Raw genomic sequence first — 16,918 nt, 5'->3', positions numbered from 1 at the left:
TCTATCTTAGTGCATTTACTTTCTTTGCTCAGACACGTGAGATATATATATATATATATGCATATATATATATAAAACACGTGTTTATGTATATATTTATATTTCATACAGCTGTAATTAAAACGTACATGTACTTTTACATGCTTTTAAGTTTAGCTAACTACAAACATTTTCCAACACTGTTGCACAGTCTTCCAAATTATTATTTTTTTCAGCATTGTATAATAATATCTCATTTCCTACTTAGATTGAAAGCCTAAAGAGACTTAGGTTGTCCTCAGTTTTCTGTTATAAATAGGAACAAATCCTAGTTTTGTGGGACTTGAAATTGATACAATTTTGAGGGGTGTTTAAAGAAAAAGGATGCAAAATCATCTGACTTTTGCAAATAGGCCCATGTGACCACACTGTTAGGGCCCCTCCCTGGGCTCTGGAAGGGGCTTGGGAAAGTGAGCGGTCATGAAGTTCAAGTTTCACTAGCTTCATGGTTATCTACCTCCAATTATAAATAATTCTGCAATAAACATTTTGAGCATGTAATTTTTGTCTCCCATTATTTCCCAATATTTCAAGTTACTATGACACCATTCACCTTGAAGGAGTTGAGAAAGAAAAGAAATGGTCATTTCTTGAACACCTGTTATATATTGAGCAGTTTATATATATTATTTAATTTAATCCTTCTGACAAGCCTGAAGGAGGCATTATATCCACTTTACAGAGGAGAAAACTGAGGTGCAGTGCATTTAAATATCGTGCCTCAAGTCACACATCTAGTAACTAGTAGGGTTTGGGTCCTCACCCGAGTCTCATTCCAAACTTCATGCTTTTATCACTAACATTGTTTCTCCACAGACTCAGTAGCTTCACAATAATTCCCTAGGCTATTGCTGAAAAACGGGGTTCTCAGTTATGCGTTTTGAGGTCAGAATACAAAACTTGCACAGCACTTACATGGTACTTGGTAGAAGGTAATTGAAATCAATAGTGGGTAGACTTTCTCAGATGAATTTATGAGAAAATGATTTGGCTGTTTCTGCCTTTGTATCTGCTGACAGACACGCATTGCCCTGGTTCAGCCTGCATTTCTTAGAAGGAGGAGAGTGAAGTAAGAAGTCCTGGCTTAAGTTTGGGTCCTGCCATTCAGTATTTGAGTCTTGGGTAAGTCACTGAACTTCTCAGATTCTTCTTTTCCTCCTCTGTGCAATCGAGGGTAAGTAACAAAACCTGTCTTACCCCAGGGTAGTTTTGAGTGTCAAATTTGATGTGTGTGCAAGCACTCGGTGAACTCCAATGTCACTCGGTACTAGTAACATTTCTGGAGTAGCTCCACTTGTTTCCCATGTGCCCCCAGGTAAAGGTGTGTAACAGCTGGACAGAACGGACCAGATAGCTCCATTATGGTTAACTCTGGGAGTGTCCTTTCAGCCACTTAATATCCGAGAGCGTCTGGGTCGCTCCGCTTCAATGCCCAGTGCAGCGGGAGTAGCAGAGGCTGTGCAAAATGAGTCAGATTCTGGGGAATCCTTTCCTCCTCAAGCCGAGAACTGATCATCAAAACATGCCGAACATTCATTATTAAAAGGCAACTTGTAAAATCCTCAGTCCTCTCCAATTGTCCCTCTGCTCTGTCTTAGGTGCTGACGCATTTATCTTGAAATTTTATCTGCCACTTCAGAAATCTTTAGTTCGTGTAGGACTTAATTCTGGGGGGGAGTCTGTAGTTCGGGGAAGCCAGGAGAGAAATAAAAAACCTGAGTTTGAGTTGGGGTTTGAGCATCCTTCACCAGATCCACGTTTGAAGCTGGGGTTCAGGGGCACGGGTTTTTCTTTTCCTTAAAAAATTGCCTAAACCAATTTCCAACCCTGAAGATGGAGCTGCTCATCCCGTGTCGGGATCCACGTGGCTCCCCGAGCGTGGATCTGCGGCTCAGGCGCCCCCGGCCTGCCGCCCCCCGGAACCCCGGCCCAGGTGCTGCCGGCGGGGACCCGCAGGTCCACCTGGCTCCGCCGGCGGCCGCCGCACAAAGAGCGGAGCAGGCGGCTGCCCGGCGGAGCAGCAGAAAGTAGTCCCGACCACGCCGGCTCCAATGTTATTCGACGTCGCTTCACGCCCTCCACGGGGAGGGCTCAGCGGCCGGCCGGGCAAAGAATCCCATTGGAATGCGCCGCGGCGCGGTCTATCCCCTCCAAGTCCCCTCTGCTCGCCCCGCAGATCTCCGGGAGTCTCCAAGCAGAGGCAGGGCGTGCACCCCCACTTTCTTTCATACCTGCCAGAGAGGGGGTGCCCAGGGAGGGGGCTCGGCCGCGCGCAGGGACACCTTGGCCGCGCGCAGGGACACCTTGGCCGCGCATCCCGGCGACGGGCGGCTCGTATCCTTGCGCCGCTGCGTGAGAGGAAGAGGCTGAATGAGGAACTGCGCGGGGGAAGCGGGGCGCCGGGGGAGGAGGCGTCGGGATGGAAGCAGACGCTGGCGTCGCGCGAACCCTGGCCAGAGCGGCGCGGTAGAGAGGGCGGCGGCGGCGCGCGCGGAGCCCTGACGTGCCCCTTTCTTCTCTCTCTGGCAAGCTGGGAAGCATGAGCGTGCAGACCTGCCGCTGCGGCGGCCGCCCCGGCTCCTCGCCTCCCCCTCTTCTGGTCGCCCCTCGCCGGTGAGAGAAGAGAACGCAAGAAGGGAAGATGGGGGCCGTCCTGAGGAGCCTCCTGGCCTGCAGTTTCTGTGTGCTCCTGAGAGGTGGGAAGGGCGGGGGGGTGGACACGGGAAAGTTGGTGGGATTTGGGGGGGGAGGTGGCCTTGTTTTGTGTGTGTCTGGGGGGAGGGGAGGGAGGGAGGAAAAGGAGAAGAGGAGCGGGGAGAGGCCTGGTGGTGGGGAAGGAGAGGGAAAGGGGCCCGGGAAAAGGGGCTGTGCGCTCTGTCTGGCCACAATGCAGACCCCTGCCTCGGTGTAAGACCTTCTCGGGACGAATCAGAGCCTCAGCCCGGGCTGCTGGTCTAGGTGAACCCCTGGAGTCCCATGCTGTCGGAATGACTGAGGGTCTGTGTGTCTCTTTCTGCCTGCAGTCATCCGGGAGCAGGGTCTTTGTATGTATTTTGGCGTTTAGAATGTTGGAGCCCAAGATGCTTTAACGTTGGTCTTCTTCCTCGAAGCCCCCACCTCTTCTGTGTCTCTCATGTGCACTTTTAGGGTCCTCGTACTATTTTTCCAGGTCTTGTTACAACTAATAATTGGCTTCCGTTCGGGATATAATGATTCTGGGTGAGAGCACAGTTGGAGAGTGACTCCGAGGTTATAGGTCGAGCGATTCAGCGTTGGGAATCTTCGGAGCTTCAGCCCATAATAAAATGGAAGCGTTGCCCTTGCCACCCCTGGTGCTCAGGACTTGCCCCTATTTTCGGAGCATGCGAGTGTACAGTTGGCACTAACTGGGAAAGTCATCCTTGTGTGAAAAGGAGCCTGTCCTGGGACCTAAGTTATCATTTGCTGCGCTCCCCTGGGGACTGCTTGGCACTTTGGTAAATAACATAGGCTATTCTATGTAATTTGCTCTGAGAATCGCATACATTCGATGGTCCTGTGGTTTTTTGAATTGGCATGCGAAGCTGTCACATATGCTGTGACTTTGATTTTGTGACAGTTCACTAAGGTTTAGACTGGCCGGCAAGATATCAACAGCTCTTCTCAAACTTACCAGTGGTGAAGTGGTGATCAGTCTGATGCTATTGAGCCTTTACCAGGAGAGGAATTTAAATCCTGATTGATGCAGAGGCTTGTAGCTTTGGTTTTGTTAAAAGTCTCACTTGCCGTTCCCGGTCAGTTCTTTTCAGGTATGGGACCTCTTGAATCTATGGAGCTTTTTAGCTATTGATTTAATAGGCTAAACTTTTGTTAAGCCTCCAGAACGTACTGAAGTTTACAGAACATGATAGTAACTAACGATCTTGCGATATGAATCAGCCAGGTGTGCCATTTCTGTACGTGTAGGTTTAGTTTGGGTGAGCATAAGTGACCTTTTTCTTTTTTGAGGAAGAATTGTTTTTCTTTCCTCTTCTGCAGGATTATGATGTTTGTATGTTTTATCTACTTCTACTTAATTAGGACTCACTAAGCGTATTCCAAACTGTTTCCACATGTAACCCCCAGAAAGATAATGCTCATTTAATTTTCTTGGCAGAGGATTTAATGTGGTGTTTACGCACTTGAGAGGTTTAATAAGTATATGTTTATTGTAGTATACTCCCTGTTGAAAGGGGGTTTTGCCATAGCTGTGAGAAACAATTATATTTGACATAGAAGATGTATATATTTGAAGACAGAAAATAAGAGTTAACAAATGTGGGAGTCAGCTGATTGGTTAAAGTCTTGGGGAAATCTAAATCCATAACCCGGGATGCTCCTGGTTGCCCAGTTGTATTTCTTGCAGGGGAAGGGTGTGATGTAAATGACACTTGTTTATTTTAACACCAAGTTTGAGCCTAGAGTTGGGTTTGTTCATTACTGGAATTAAGAGAAGTTGAACTTGAAGTAGTGTTTTGAAGTATGGTAGTATTGTAACAAGACCTAAGCATTAGTAGTTTAAATGGCCTCATACCTGCTAGCAAACAAAGTTTCCAAAAGTGAAGGTTTCATTTTAAATGTAACATAATAATGACATAAGGTGGTCTTTGAATGTAACAGTACATAACTGTGAGTACATATCATTTGAACTAAAACTGTCTTTTGATTGTGAAACATTGTATTCATAATTAACTTCTTTTTATTCTTTGATAATGTCATCCTCTGTTATAATAGTGATACGAGTTCACCTTGGGCTCTAAGGAAAAAAATGTGATTAATTTGTTGTATTAAGGTCATTTTTCTTTACTGAAGAGTTGGAGCTTTAACTGGGAAGATGGGATGATGAGAGAGTTTGGGAAACCTTTTGCCCTGTAGCCCTGTTAAGAGCTGAAAGTTGGGGAATAATGCCGTCATCAGCTAGGCTGCATCTCCGTCCCTATTATCAGAGGACAGGGTGGAATGGAAAGAATGGGAGATTTTAACCCTAAAATCTTGGGTTTCAAGTCCATGCTTCACTACTTAATAACTATGTTTCTGGTCCAGGCAATTTCTCCGGGCCTCAGTTTCTTTACCTGTAAAATGTGGGTAATAATACCACTCTAATTTTCAGGTTTACTGGGCATATTAAATGAAGTAATGACTATGAAGTGACCTACAAATATTAATTTTTGTTATAGTTTTTGGTTATTTGTGGACATGGCCTCAAATGCTGGAGATTTGAGATTTATTAATAATTTGTGTAAGATTCATGAATTCTTAAAGGTAGGTGAGATCTTGGTCATTTTGGTCTGACCGCTTCATTTGCAAGTGGGGAAACTCAGATTCAGAGAGATTATAACTTGATCAGTATCTAATGGTAAAGCAGGGATTTATTGTTCATGCTTTTAGCAAATATGTTGGAATACCTACTATATTTCAGGCTCATGGTCGCTGCTCTAACGGACCTCACAATCTAGGTTGTTATTTTTACCATTCTCTTAGTTCCGTCCAGGTACTGATTAGAAAAGATTGTATCTCCGATTTTCTAGAGGACATATTTTATTAGAATATATGCTTTAGAGTACCATTAGTGTGTATAATCTGTCAATACTATGTCCCAGCTTACTTTGAGGAGGCTTTTGTTGTTTTATAAAAATTCTTTGCTGTTTACCTTTTTTTGTGTTACTTGTTTTGGTGGGGGGGTGGTAAATACTGTCAGGACAAGCCACTAATGTTTCCTATCTTTTTATAGAAGTGACCCGTGGAAAAGTGTTTTTTGTTTTGTTTTGGTTTTTTTAATGTTAGGTGTGATGAGGTCTTAGGGAGGTAGAATGAACTTTGGAGTGGGAATCAGGAGTAGGTTCTGATTCTAAGTTTGCCATTAGCTAGCTGTGTGACCTTGGATAGGTCACTTCATCTCCATACACCTCATTATGTTCATTGGGATAATGAATCCTTCTTTTGGAAATTCCATAATTCATATTTACACATTGAGGGCTCTGAGATATCCTAAGGTATAAAGACCAATTTCTGTTTCCCAAACTTCATGATGAATTTTTTCATAAATCCTTTTAGTATTCTGCTGAACCTTTGTTCCAAGCAACACACTGGGAGAGAACCTGGACCAGATAACCTGTAAAGCACTGGGGTGATTCGTGTGAATTGATACTTGATGACAGTTTCATATACTGTAGTTGAATCTGATACTTTCATCCCAGCTTACTTACTTAACCTAAGGTTTGCTCATTTGGCTAGGGAATAATTTGATTGGTTATGAAACGTTTAGGTTTCAGATCATTGTTATAATTAGGCCTAACAGTAATTTCCCATGGTTCAGTTTTTCAGTTTTTTTGTTTTTGCTTTAATTGGAGGTTTTTCCAATTAAATATCTAAGTGACCTATATCAGTATCAGATTAAGTGACCTATATCAGTATTTGCTGATCTGAAATACTGTTTCCATATAGTTATAGGTGCTTCAGCTATCAGAAACAACTGTCTTTTTTGAGTATCAAAAGATTCTGTGAAGGGGTATATATATATATAAAAATGGGAAATATTTTATGTGAACTTATAATTTGTACATATTGGAAAAACAAGTAACTCAGGTTGTAGTTCTGTTTTGGGTTGAGGAAATCTATTTTCATCATGGAAATTTTACTGCAAATTTACATTCAGAGAAGATTATAAAGAGGGGCATTATAGTAGAAAGGTATGGGGTTTGTTGACAGAAAAACCAAGTTCAAATCTTCTATCACTTTACGTAGCCTTGGACAAGTTAGTTAGCGTAGTTTCCTCTCCTGTTAGATGGCAATGATACCTTACAAGATTACTGTGGGAACTGATGAGATAATGTTTGCAAAGGGACAGTACAGTGCGCAGTGCACAGGCAATAGTAGACTTTGAATAATTGGTTGCTGTGATTAAGATAGTTAAATTAATAGAAATATTAATGCTCAGGAAAGACCAGTAAAACATTTAAGTCCAGGCACTATTTTAGGCAGTCAGTAGTTTTAGGCCGGTGGTTTTTAACCTTTTTGACTCTTCTGTAACTGAAACAAAAGCTCCGTGAAATACTTTGACTTCTGATATTTTCTATTTTATTTTATGTAAACAAGATGGCCACTATTTATTAAATTTATTTTACCTTCTAAAGGATTGTAACTTTAACCCTGTTTTAGGTGATTATTATAAATAAGCTACAGTATAAACAGGTCAGTTGATTGTGATACTCATTTACTTATTTAAGAGTTAAGTATGGGTAAAATAATTTTATCAAAATTGTCTAATTGAGAAATTTTATTGTATTGTTTACAACAATTAAAATTATTCAATTGGATGGACTTCTCTCCCTGTGGGATGGGTAAATGCTATCCTGAGTTTCCGCATTGGGTGTTTCACTATTCTTTGTATGAGAGTCATTATGTATCTTCTGTAAAATGAGCCCATCTTAGTGAGTGGAACACTATTCCATGTGAATAACTTTAAAATTTAGTCAGATACGTGGACTGGGCAACCTAAGAATAGTATATTTGTCCTTGAAATTATTCATTTAAAATATAATTCGTTATAAATACAAGGAAAACAGTGTTACTTGATGTTAATTAGCCTATGCCTTTGTTTCTCAAACTGTGTTATCCTCACAAAAGGTTCAAGATAATTTGGCTGTGGGACTGAAAAATATTAAAATGTACCTGGGCTCTATTTGTTGAAAATTACTGGTACTTCAGTGCTGTGATTCTATTAGCTGTAATGTAACTTGCTAATTTTTTGTTTCTGTGATACCTTATTTGGAAGGGCCAGGAGATTGGGGATACGAAGTGAAATCATATTTTTAGGCAAAAACACATTAATTAAGTGACTTTTTAAGTTATTAATTTATACTAGGCCTAAAGTTATTGATTAGATTCTCATTAAAAATAAAAATGCAGAGGTGAGCATGATCAGCAATAGTCATATTTTTCAAATAGTCACCTAGATGGAAAACTATACCTTTATCAACTGTGTATGTTTAACCAGGAGACCATTTTCTCCAATCACCTTGGTTAGTCATCACTTTGTTGCTCCTGGACCAAAACCACATCAAGTGTAGGGTATAGGGATAGGAATCTTCCTCATTACCAGCCAGTTTTATGGGAGGTGCAATCTATGTATATCCACATACCCGATTTAAAGATACTGTGTTGTACAAGTCTGAGAAAGCTAACAGCTGAACTTCATTAGCATGAACTCTTAGCTACACATTATATGGTATTTATTTGTAACAGTTTCTTGATTTATGCCCTTGCAGACAACAGCCTTTTGTTAAAAAATGTTTCAGGAACAGATTTTCTTTTATATATCACCATGTACTAGAGCTTTGTACGTATTAGGTATTCTAAATTTTACATTTAAAGCAGTATAAAAAGATGTGAATTTTCATAATATTTATACCATCTTATTTGGAGTTTCATTTTTGTGTTTTGTCTCAAATTATTTATTAGACATGGTTAAGTTATAAATTTGTAACTACCGTAAAGTTTTTTTATTTTTAGCACCAATTAGGGAAAACTAATCATACCAATCAGAAATAAATCAGCTTGTTTTTAACTGAAGCTGAATTGGAAGTGTGGATTATGTAATGTGTTTTTTGGTTTTAGGATATAACTATTGCACTGATAATTAACGTGCTCAAGTACTTTTTTAACCCAGCTTTTAAAAAAGATGTAATTCACATACCATAAAGTTCTTCATTTTAAAGTGTCCAGTTCCATGGTTTTTAGTATATTCACAAGGTTGTACAATCATCACCACTATCTAATTCCAGAACATTTTCATCACCCCAAAAAGAAACCCAATGCCCCTTAGCAGTCACTTCCCATTTCCCCTTCCCCCCAGTCTCTGGTAACCACTAACCTACTTTCTGTCTCTATGGATTTGCCTATTCTGAGCATTTCTTATAAATGGAATCATACCATGTGTGGCCTTTTGTATCTGGCTTCTTTCACTTTGCATAAGGTTTTCAAGTTTCATCCACGTTGCATGTATCAATACTTCATTCACTTTTATGGCTGAATATTCCATTGTATGGATGGATATATGAAGTATTTTTGAATGAATGTGGGCTTGATCAGGAATCTTTATCTTGAGAAATTATTTCTGAAATCTTTGTTTCTGAAGTTATAGAAATAAACTTAAAAAAAAATCTAAGTTTCTGTTTTTCAGCTGACGCACTCGGTAGTTCACCAGCATGTTGTTTCTGTGTACTGACTTATGAATGGCTCTGTCTCAGTTAAACCTTTTTACCAAATTCATATCAAGATTGATAAGATAGAAGGGATATTAGAAATTACCTTCTATGGCTCAGCTTCTTCATTTTATAAATTAAAAAGATGAATGACTAACCTAAGGCCAGATTGCTGTTCTGGAAAGTAATTTTATGTGCAGTGTTTTCTGTATGTACGTAGTTTTACATTGACCTTATTATGGTTTTGAAAATGATACCAATCACTTTTGATAGAGGAAAATAAATGTCAGTGTATTCTTGGAGTTTGCAAATAGGTGATTTGTCATAGTACTGTTAAATAAAAACAAATCTGGCTTTAGGTTAAGGGAGAACTTCATTCAAAAGGATTATTGCAATAGGGAGAATGCTTTAACCGCCAGATCTGCAGGCATCTCGAAAATTAAACACAAAAAGACTTCTTTTATAGAGAAGGGTAAGCAGGGCTAGCAGGAATTTTGTAGGAGTGTGGGCCAAGTGGGTGGGGGTGAGCAGATTGCATGAGCAGGATAGTTTAACTGGAATTTTTTATTTTCTGCGGTCAGCTGATGCTTGGAATGAGCTGTTAAGAGAAAGTTCTACATGTACTTGCTTAAACTTAGGGCAAGCCAAGTTTAGGGGCCTGTGGGAGAGGAGACAGGCCTAACTAGTTTGGTCAAGCCTAGTCAGTGGGTAAGTAATGGGGAGTTGCGAGCACTTGGTCAGTGTCCCTCTTGTTTACAACAAAATCGGTCCCTATTGAGAATATGTTTTAGTCAGCTCAAGCTGCTGTAACAAAAGTGGGATAGACTGGGTGGCTTACAAAAAAGTTGATTTCTCCCAGTTCTGGAGGCAGGAAGTCCAAGATACAGGTGCCAGAATGGTCAGGTTCTGAGGAGGACTCACTTCCGGCTCGCAGACTGCTGACCTCTTTTCATATCCTCACGGGTGGAGAGCAGAGAACCGGCAAGCGCTCTCACTCTTACAAGGGTACTAATCCCATTCTTGAGGACTCCGCCCTCATGACCTCATCTAATGCTAATTACCTTCCAGAAGCCCCGCCTCCTAATACGTCACATGAGCCGCGGTAGGATTTCAACATACGCATTTGGTTGGGGAGGGAGACACAAACATTTAGTCCGTAATGGGATAAAATAAGAGTCATTGTGAAGTTGGTCTCATTAGACTTGGCCTGATTATTTTTGTAGGTGTAGGCCTTTTACTTTTGCTTTGCTGGAAGTTTTTATAAGGAATCTTGGATTGGACTTTTAAAAGCACCTCGAGGCCAGGGAGCCAAGCCAAGAATTCACCATCAGGTTCCACTTGCAGTACCTACAGATTTGAGTAAAGTCCTGAGGTTCCCCAAATATCCTAGGGTTCCTGGACCTGCCCCGAAGAGCCCTTGCTTACTTTACCTGTAGGGCTGGGAACTCTGTGAGCCAGGTATCAATCCAATTAGCAGTCCAGTTTTCCCAAAAGGACTGTAAGCATGGGCCCTGTAAAGTCAGCCATAGCTCCTAAAAAGTGTCCGGTCATATTTGATTCAATGAGCACTACTTTCAAATACGGCATTCCAATCAAAGCCTCGGTTGCCTAATCAATGTCTCCAACTGGGAAGACAGATTCTTACTGAACCTGTGCAGAGAACTATATTGCCATGAAAATATGAATACTCAATAAGAGTCTTTGAATTATGGAGGAGTCAGAGAGAAAAGGATAAATGTTTTATTTCCATTTACAAAAGCATATTTTGCTTGAATTGTTAATGAGTTATAGATAGCTTGAGAGAAAAGAGAAAGGAATTCCTCATGTCCAAAAAACAGTACATTAAAGCATCAGCAATATTTTAAACAAAACCCATAATCATCATCAGTTTATTCAGTCCTATGTAATTAATTCTTGTTCTGCTAGATCTTGGGCTAGCAGTCTCATGAATCCACTGCTTCTCCACCAGCTTTTTGGAAATCCTGACTCAGTCCACTGGTATAGTCTTAAAGCTATTTAAGTGATACCATCAGAAGCTTGTGCCCAAGAGTACCTCATGTCCTCCGTCCTTTTTCAACAGCCCTTTTTTTCTTGTTGAAGACAAGCACTCTGGCCTGTAGCTGATTTGCAAGCACTTTTAGGGAATCATCAGAGTAAACCAAACAACTATGTGTGGAAGACAGAAGACTTGAAATGGTGGTGATAATTTTAGAAGTGAAAGATCTGATGAGAGTTTGTTATAAAAAATAATGCAGTTGACAAGGAAGTTGGTTTTTGTGACATTCAAATCAAAACCAAGTCAATCCAAAAACGTTACAGACAAAACAGAAATATAACGATTAACCTTATTTTAAAGAAGAATAATTCTGGAGTAAGTCCTTAACATCTATATAATAAAATTCCATAAGTAAGTGATGTGAATTCCCAATTGAGAACCACTGGCTATCTAGAATATACTGCATTTAAATTAAAGAAGTCAAATTGTGACCAAGTTAACATAAAAATGTAAAAAGTATAACTGAAAATTATGACTCGTGACACTATACTGTTGTCTAATATTGGGCAAAGCAGCACCAGGACTCTTGATAAATAGAAACATCATGGACAATGAAGAGAGTATTGATAAATTTTTAGAAACTACTTACAATTTCTGAAATAATCGTTTCAGAAACGATTTAACATACACATTTAACCTAGGGGAGGGTGAGCATCTCTTCTGGTTTGACAGTGCTTCCTATGCAAATCATAACACTGATCAAATAAACCTATTTATTTTATTTTATTTGTTTTAAACTTATAAGAGTTTATTTGAGCCAAATTGGTGACAGTTGCTGGGAAGCAAAATCTCAACGGATTGAGAAAATGCTCCCTAAACCTATTTATTTTTAACACACCTCTTTTTACCAAGTGAAAGAATAAAGTCTTTGTGAACCTAAAGGGGCCCTTTGGGAAATTTCAAAGATAGTTGTAGGTGCAAAAGACATAATTTAGGATTTGATTTTAAAAAGACGGCAAGTCAGAAGTTGTCAAGCAGTTTGAAAATTTGATTAAATAGGATCATCGGTCAGTGGGAAAAAATACTTTGCCACCTATTTAACCAAAGTTTCAAAAATCTTTTTTTACAAGTTTACATAGGAAGGAATATGATGGTAAAGAACCATAGCCCTTTTAAAAGTGAGAAGACTATTTTTTTAAGTACAGTCATGTCCCGCCAACAATGGGGATATGTTCTGAGAAATGCATTGTTAGGCGGTTCTGTCATTGTGTGAACATTGTAAAGAGCACTTACACACACTAGCTGGCACAGCCTCCTACACACCTAGGCTGTATGGTGTAGCCTGTTGCTCCTGGGCTGCAAGCCTGTACAGCATGTTACTGTACAAAGCAATATGAGATTAAATCAAGCCCAGGAGAAGATGATGCAATCAAGGCACATGGTAAACATGTATGAGGCTGCTGCTGGTGTAACACAGCGTCCTGTTTACAACAAACTTTTATTTTCATAAGTAGGGAGAGTACAGCCTAAAATAACGATAAAAAATAGAGTATAGCAAATACATAAGCCAGTGGTATTCGTTTGTTATCATTGTATAGTATTATGTGCTGTAGATAATTGTATGTGCTATACTTTTACACGACTAGCAGCGCAGTAGATTTGTTTACCCAGCATCACCACAAACACAGAAGGAATGCGTTGCACCACGATGTTAGGACTATGACGTCTCTAGGTGATAGGAATTCTTCAGCTCCATTATAATTTTATGGCACCACTGTCATAGACAGTCTGCGTGACCAAAATGTCGTTATGCAGCACATGACTGGAATCAAGACGTGATAAAGTGAACAACAAGCACAAAAATTCTGATAAGACACAGAATCTTTGCCCCCTAGGGAAATTACTCAGAAGGTAAAGAAAAACCTTTCATAACCTCTGCATTAAGAGCAGACCAATAACCTAAAGAAATTTGTCATTTTAATAGAAAACCAAGTTTTACTTTTGCATCAGTATAGTATTTGATACTAAAATGCTTTTTGAAAAATCTTACAAATAAGCTCATCAAATCTTAGCTGGCTTTGACCACAACAAATAAAATTCTTTTTTCATGAACTATTTATAACTCTATATTCACTCAGGTTTTGTCCTACATTTTCCTCTTTCTCATTTTGGAACAATTAGTCATTTTACTTTAGGACTGTTTTATTTTTCCTTAATAAAAACGCATCCTGCATACCTTGCATACAGTGTTGTTCCTTTCTGTCACTTTCTCCTAGGAGAGTCTCACTTACATATAAGCACATCATCTTATAAATTATAATCATATAAGCTATAAGATTATGATTTATAATTCTTATAAGCTATAAGATTATAACTTATAATTACATAACTGCTATTTTACAGAGAAAAGTATGAGGTGGATAATTGTGAATTGTTTGTCATACACCAGTATGACAGAGCTTATTAGTAGACATCTTACAACTTTTTATAGCCATGTACTCCTGATAGTACAACTTCTCAATGTGGCAAAATGAGTATGTTCATTAGTAGATTTAATTAAACGTGTATAGGTTTTTGGTACCATAAAAATAAGAGAAAAAAACTGTGTCAACTTGAAATGCTTATGCTTCAGTATCCTATTTTACTTTGAAATGACTTAGATATTTAATGAATATCCATGATTTAACTTAGCATACGTGTAAGGTTTTAAGTTACTACAAGATTTTGGAAAGTATCTTCAAGTTGTCTTATTACAAAACATAATTACTGTTGAAATAATAAAGTTTGTCAGAATAATGATTCAACTTGGCTAAATACAAATGTAGATGTAATGCTAGTTTATTCTGTCAGTAAACCTGTAAAAGTTTAGGAAGAACGTATTCAAGTAGAATAAAAATATATGCATGCATTATTCTCAATGTGATAACTCAAAAGACATAGCTGCTTTTATTAAACTAATTTTGAACTAGTCTTGTTTGCCAAAGATTTACTTAAATATACGTTAACTTGGATTCTTAAAACATTTAGCTCCTATAAAAATACTTTTGAAAGTATAAGAAGTTTAATTTCCTTAATTTCTGGAAATCCTAGGAATGTTTAATTTATATGAGGTCTTATTTTCAAGTCAATCAGAATAGAACTCCATTAAGGGATTTTTATAATCTAAAATTATAATTGGCAATGGTATCTGGAGGTAGGAAAATATTTTATATACATAACATACATATACATATGAAAACATATAGACAGAGCTTATAGCTTCAAGTTGACATTTACAACTCACTGGTGGTTTATATAAAAGAGCTAACTTTAGTCCTTCCTTTGTATTTTTTTACCATGCTTGTGTTTCCTTCTCAGTCAGTATGAGGGCTGAAGTGCCCCCAACAATGTTTGCAGAGGAGACCGTTAAGTTTTTTCGTTGCCTTGATGTGTAAACTTATGGAGATTGTGGACTAAATTTTGGGTGAGGGAACGAAGAAAGACAAAGGGCTGTCGGGGTGTCTCTAAAGCTCATCTGAGTGGATAAAAAATTCAGCCTGTTTCCAATTCATATTTTTAACCTCAGGACCCTGAGCCCCTCTTGAGTCCCTAGTGGGGAAAAGCCTTAAAGCTTGAGTGACTATAGGGACATAAGGGTTTGGAAAGAGAAAGGTCTGACAGAAGTGGATAGAGGGATGGAGGAGGTGGGGGTGTTAAGAGAGGATTAAGGATTCAGGGGAGCTGCAGGGAAGGTCAAGGGTAGAAAAAGGAGGAAGGAAGAACAGAGGTTGATGAGAAAGTAGAGGTTTTAGGTGAGCCAGGTTGGGGAGCTTCCAAGTTTCCCAAGGAGGACCGTGGAGTTCTAAACTGTCTCTAGTGAAATTTTGCCATTTTTGAAGGTACTGAACTGAATGAGTTTTGTAATAGTGAAGCCTGCAGTCCGTGAAAGGAGAGAGGGAAGGCACCCAGTAGAGTGGGAGTTACCTATGGGATTAGATAGATAATTAAATCAGACATAGAATGTAAAGGAACTGGAAAAGAACATTCCCTTGTGAGGAGTCAATGGGAAATATAAAAGAGACCTCCCAGAAGAGCTGGGACTATTTCCGCTCGAGAGTCAGGGTGTGATTCTCTACTCAAAGAGCCAAAAAAAAAAACCATTTCTTTGCTTGAAAATAGTACAAAAGTAACTCCTTGCCATGTTGCAACAGACAAGATGTCTGGAGCACTCTTTCAAGAGTTGAATTGAAAGAAAGATCCAGGAATCTCTGAACACGAGAAGAGTTTAAATGACTCACAAAGTGTCATCATCAAGCTAGGGAAGCTGGGTCCCCAGAGGTGAAGTCCAGTCCACATTTGGAGAGTGAGGTGACTCTCCAAATACCAAATAAAAATAAATCCTCATTCAGGCAGGGAGAGACTTTACTCTAAAAGACCCTTGTAATAGGGAGAATGCTCTGACCACAAGATACACAGGTATCTCAAAATCAAACACAAAAGCTTTTCTCCTATAGTAAGAGTGCATAGTGACAGCAGACTCATTGTGGGAGAGTGGGACAAGTTGGTGGGGGTCCGCAGATGACATGACAAGGGCAGATTAACAGGAGATGGCTTTTTCTGTAGTCAGCTGATGCTCAGAATGAGTCTGTAAGAGAGGATTGCAAGTTCCTCGTTGACTTGCTTAAGCTGAGAGCTCCCCAGGTGGAGGGGTCTGTGGAGAAGAGAGAAGTCTGACTAAACTTTGATCAAGCCATTTCAGTGGTAAGTAAATAGTGGGTGAGCACTTGGCCAGTGCTTAATGTAAAAAGCCTTTTGGCTTTATGCCAAATAGATTTTTCGATCAGGTTCTGGAAAATTTAAATAGTAGTTAATATGTTGACCATATTACTATTGCATGTGGTGAAACTGTGCTAGGGGTTGGGGATAAAATAGTTATAAGCTATGGCTCCTGTTCCCCAGGGGCGGAGATCCGAGTTGAAGTAGGAAATACGCTTTGGAAAACGTTCGAATGAAAAATGTGGTGAAGACCGTAAGGGCTTGAAGAAGGAACACTGAGCAATTGGAAAGATTTATGGAATAGCTAAGGTTTGAATCTAGCCTTGAAGGACTTGCGTGCTGGGATAATGAAAGAAATGTATGGAGTGGGCAGGAAAATGAATACATTGTGGTGATGGAGTATGATGTCTTCACAACCAGTTTGTGTGATCCAGAGCCTATCGTAGGCAGTTATTGGTACAAGTCACCTGGTGGGCGCCTGAGGTATGGAGGCTTTTTCTTTTAAGTGAAGGAAATCAGAAAGTTTTTTGAGTTGGATAAAGTAGAAGTATTAGAAAAAGGAAGGTAGCGTGCTGCGATCACTTACTTATTAGAGCAGTTTAGTTGTAAGGTCTGGAGTAGAATAGTGGTTCTGCAAATAGAAAAGAAGCGGCAGATTTAAGGACGTGCTAGAGAAGAATCAGCAAGACGATCATTGGCAGATTGCTGCCAGGCAGATCTGCAGGTTTAGGAAAATTGTGGTACCATTGACTCTTCAGGGTTTTTGGGGGGGGAATTTAGTTTAATGGCAGGAAGAGATGGCCAACAAGAAGTGAATAGGTGCAGAACTGAAAGTTAGGTTGGAGGTGATTTGAAAATTAGTTGGACAGAGTTGCTTGACCTGGTGAACTTGAATAATTTTCTGTAT

At 39.5% G+C, this 16,918-nt stretch overlaps 1 protein-coding gene across 1 annotated transcript in view; it reads left to right on the top strand.

Annotated features, from left to right (window-relative positions):
* The first annotated feature begins 2,603 nt into the window (after positions 1-2,603).
* LRP6 (LDL receptor related protein 6) overlaps positions 2,604-16,918 on the top strand; it is a 125,083-nt gene continuing 110,768 nt past the window's right edge. The window contains exon 1 of the mRNA XM_033116936.1: positions 2,604-2,735. Within this exon, the coding sequence (XP_032972827.1) occupies positions 2,681-2,735 (55 nt within the window). The 5' untranslated portion in view covers positions 2,604-2,680. The remainder of the gene's footprint in view (positions 2,736-16,918) is intronic.

The sequence above is a fragment of the Rhinolophus ferrumequinum genome, chromosome 10 (assembly GCF_004115265.2).
Source record: "Rhinolophus ferrumequinum isolate MPI-CBG mRhiFer1 chromosome 10, mRhiFer1_v1.p, whole genome shotgun sequence".
Classification (NCBI taxonomy): Eukaryota; Metazoa; Chordata; class Mammalia; order Chiroptera; family Rhinolophidae; genus Rhinolophus; species Rhinolophus ferrumequinum.
The sequence above is the reverse complement of the archived record's forward strand: the minus strand, read 5'-3'. Positions and strand labels throughout refer to the sequence as shown.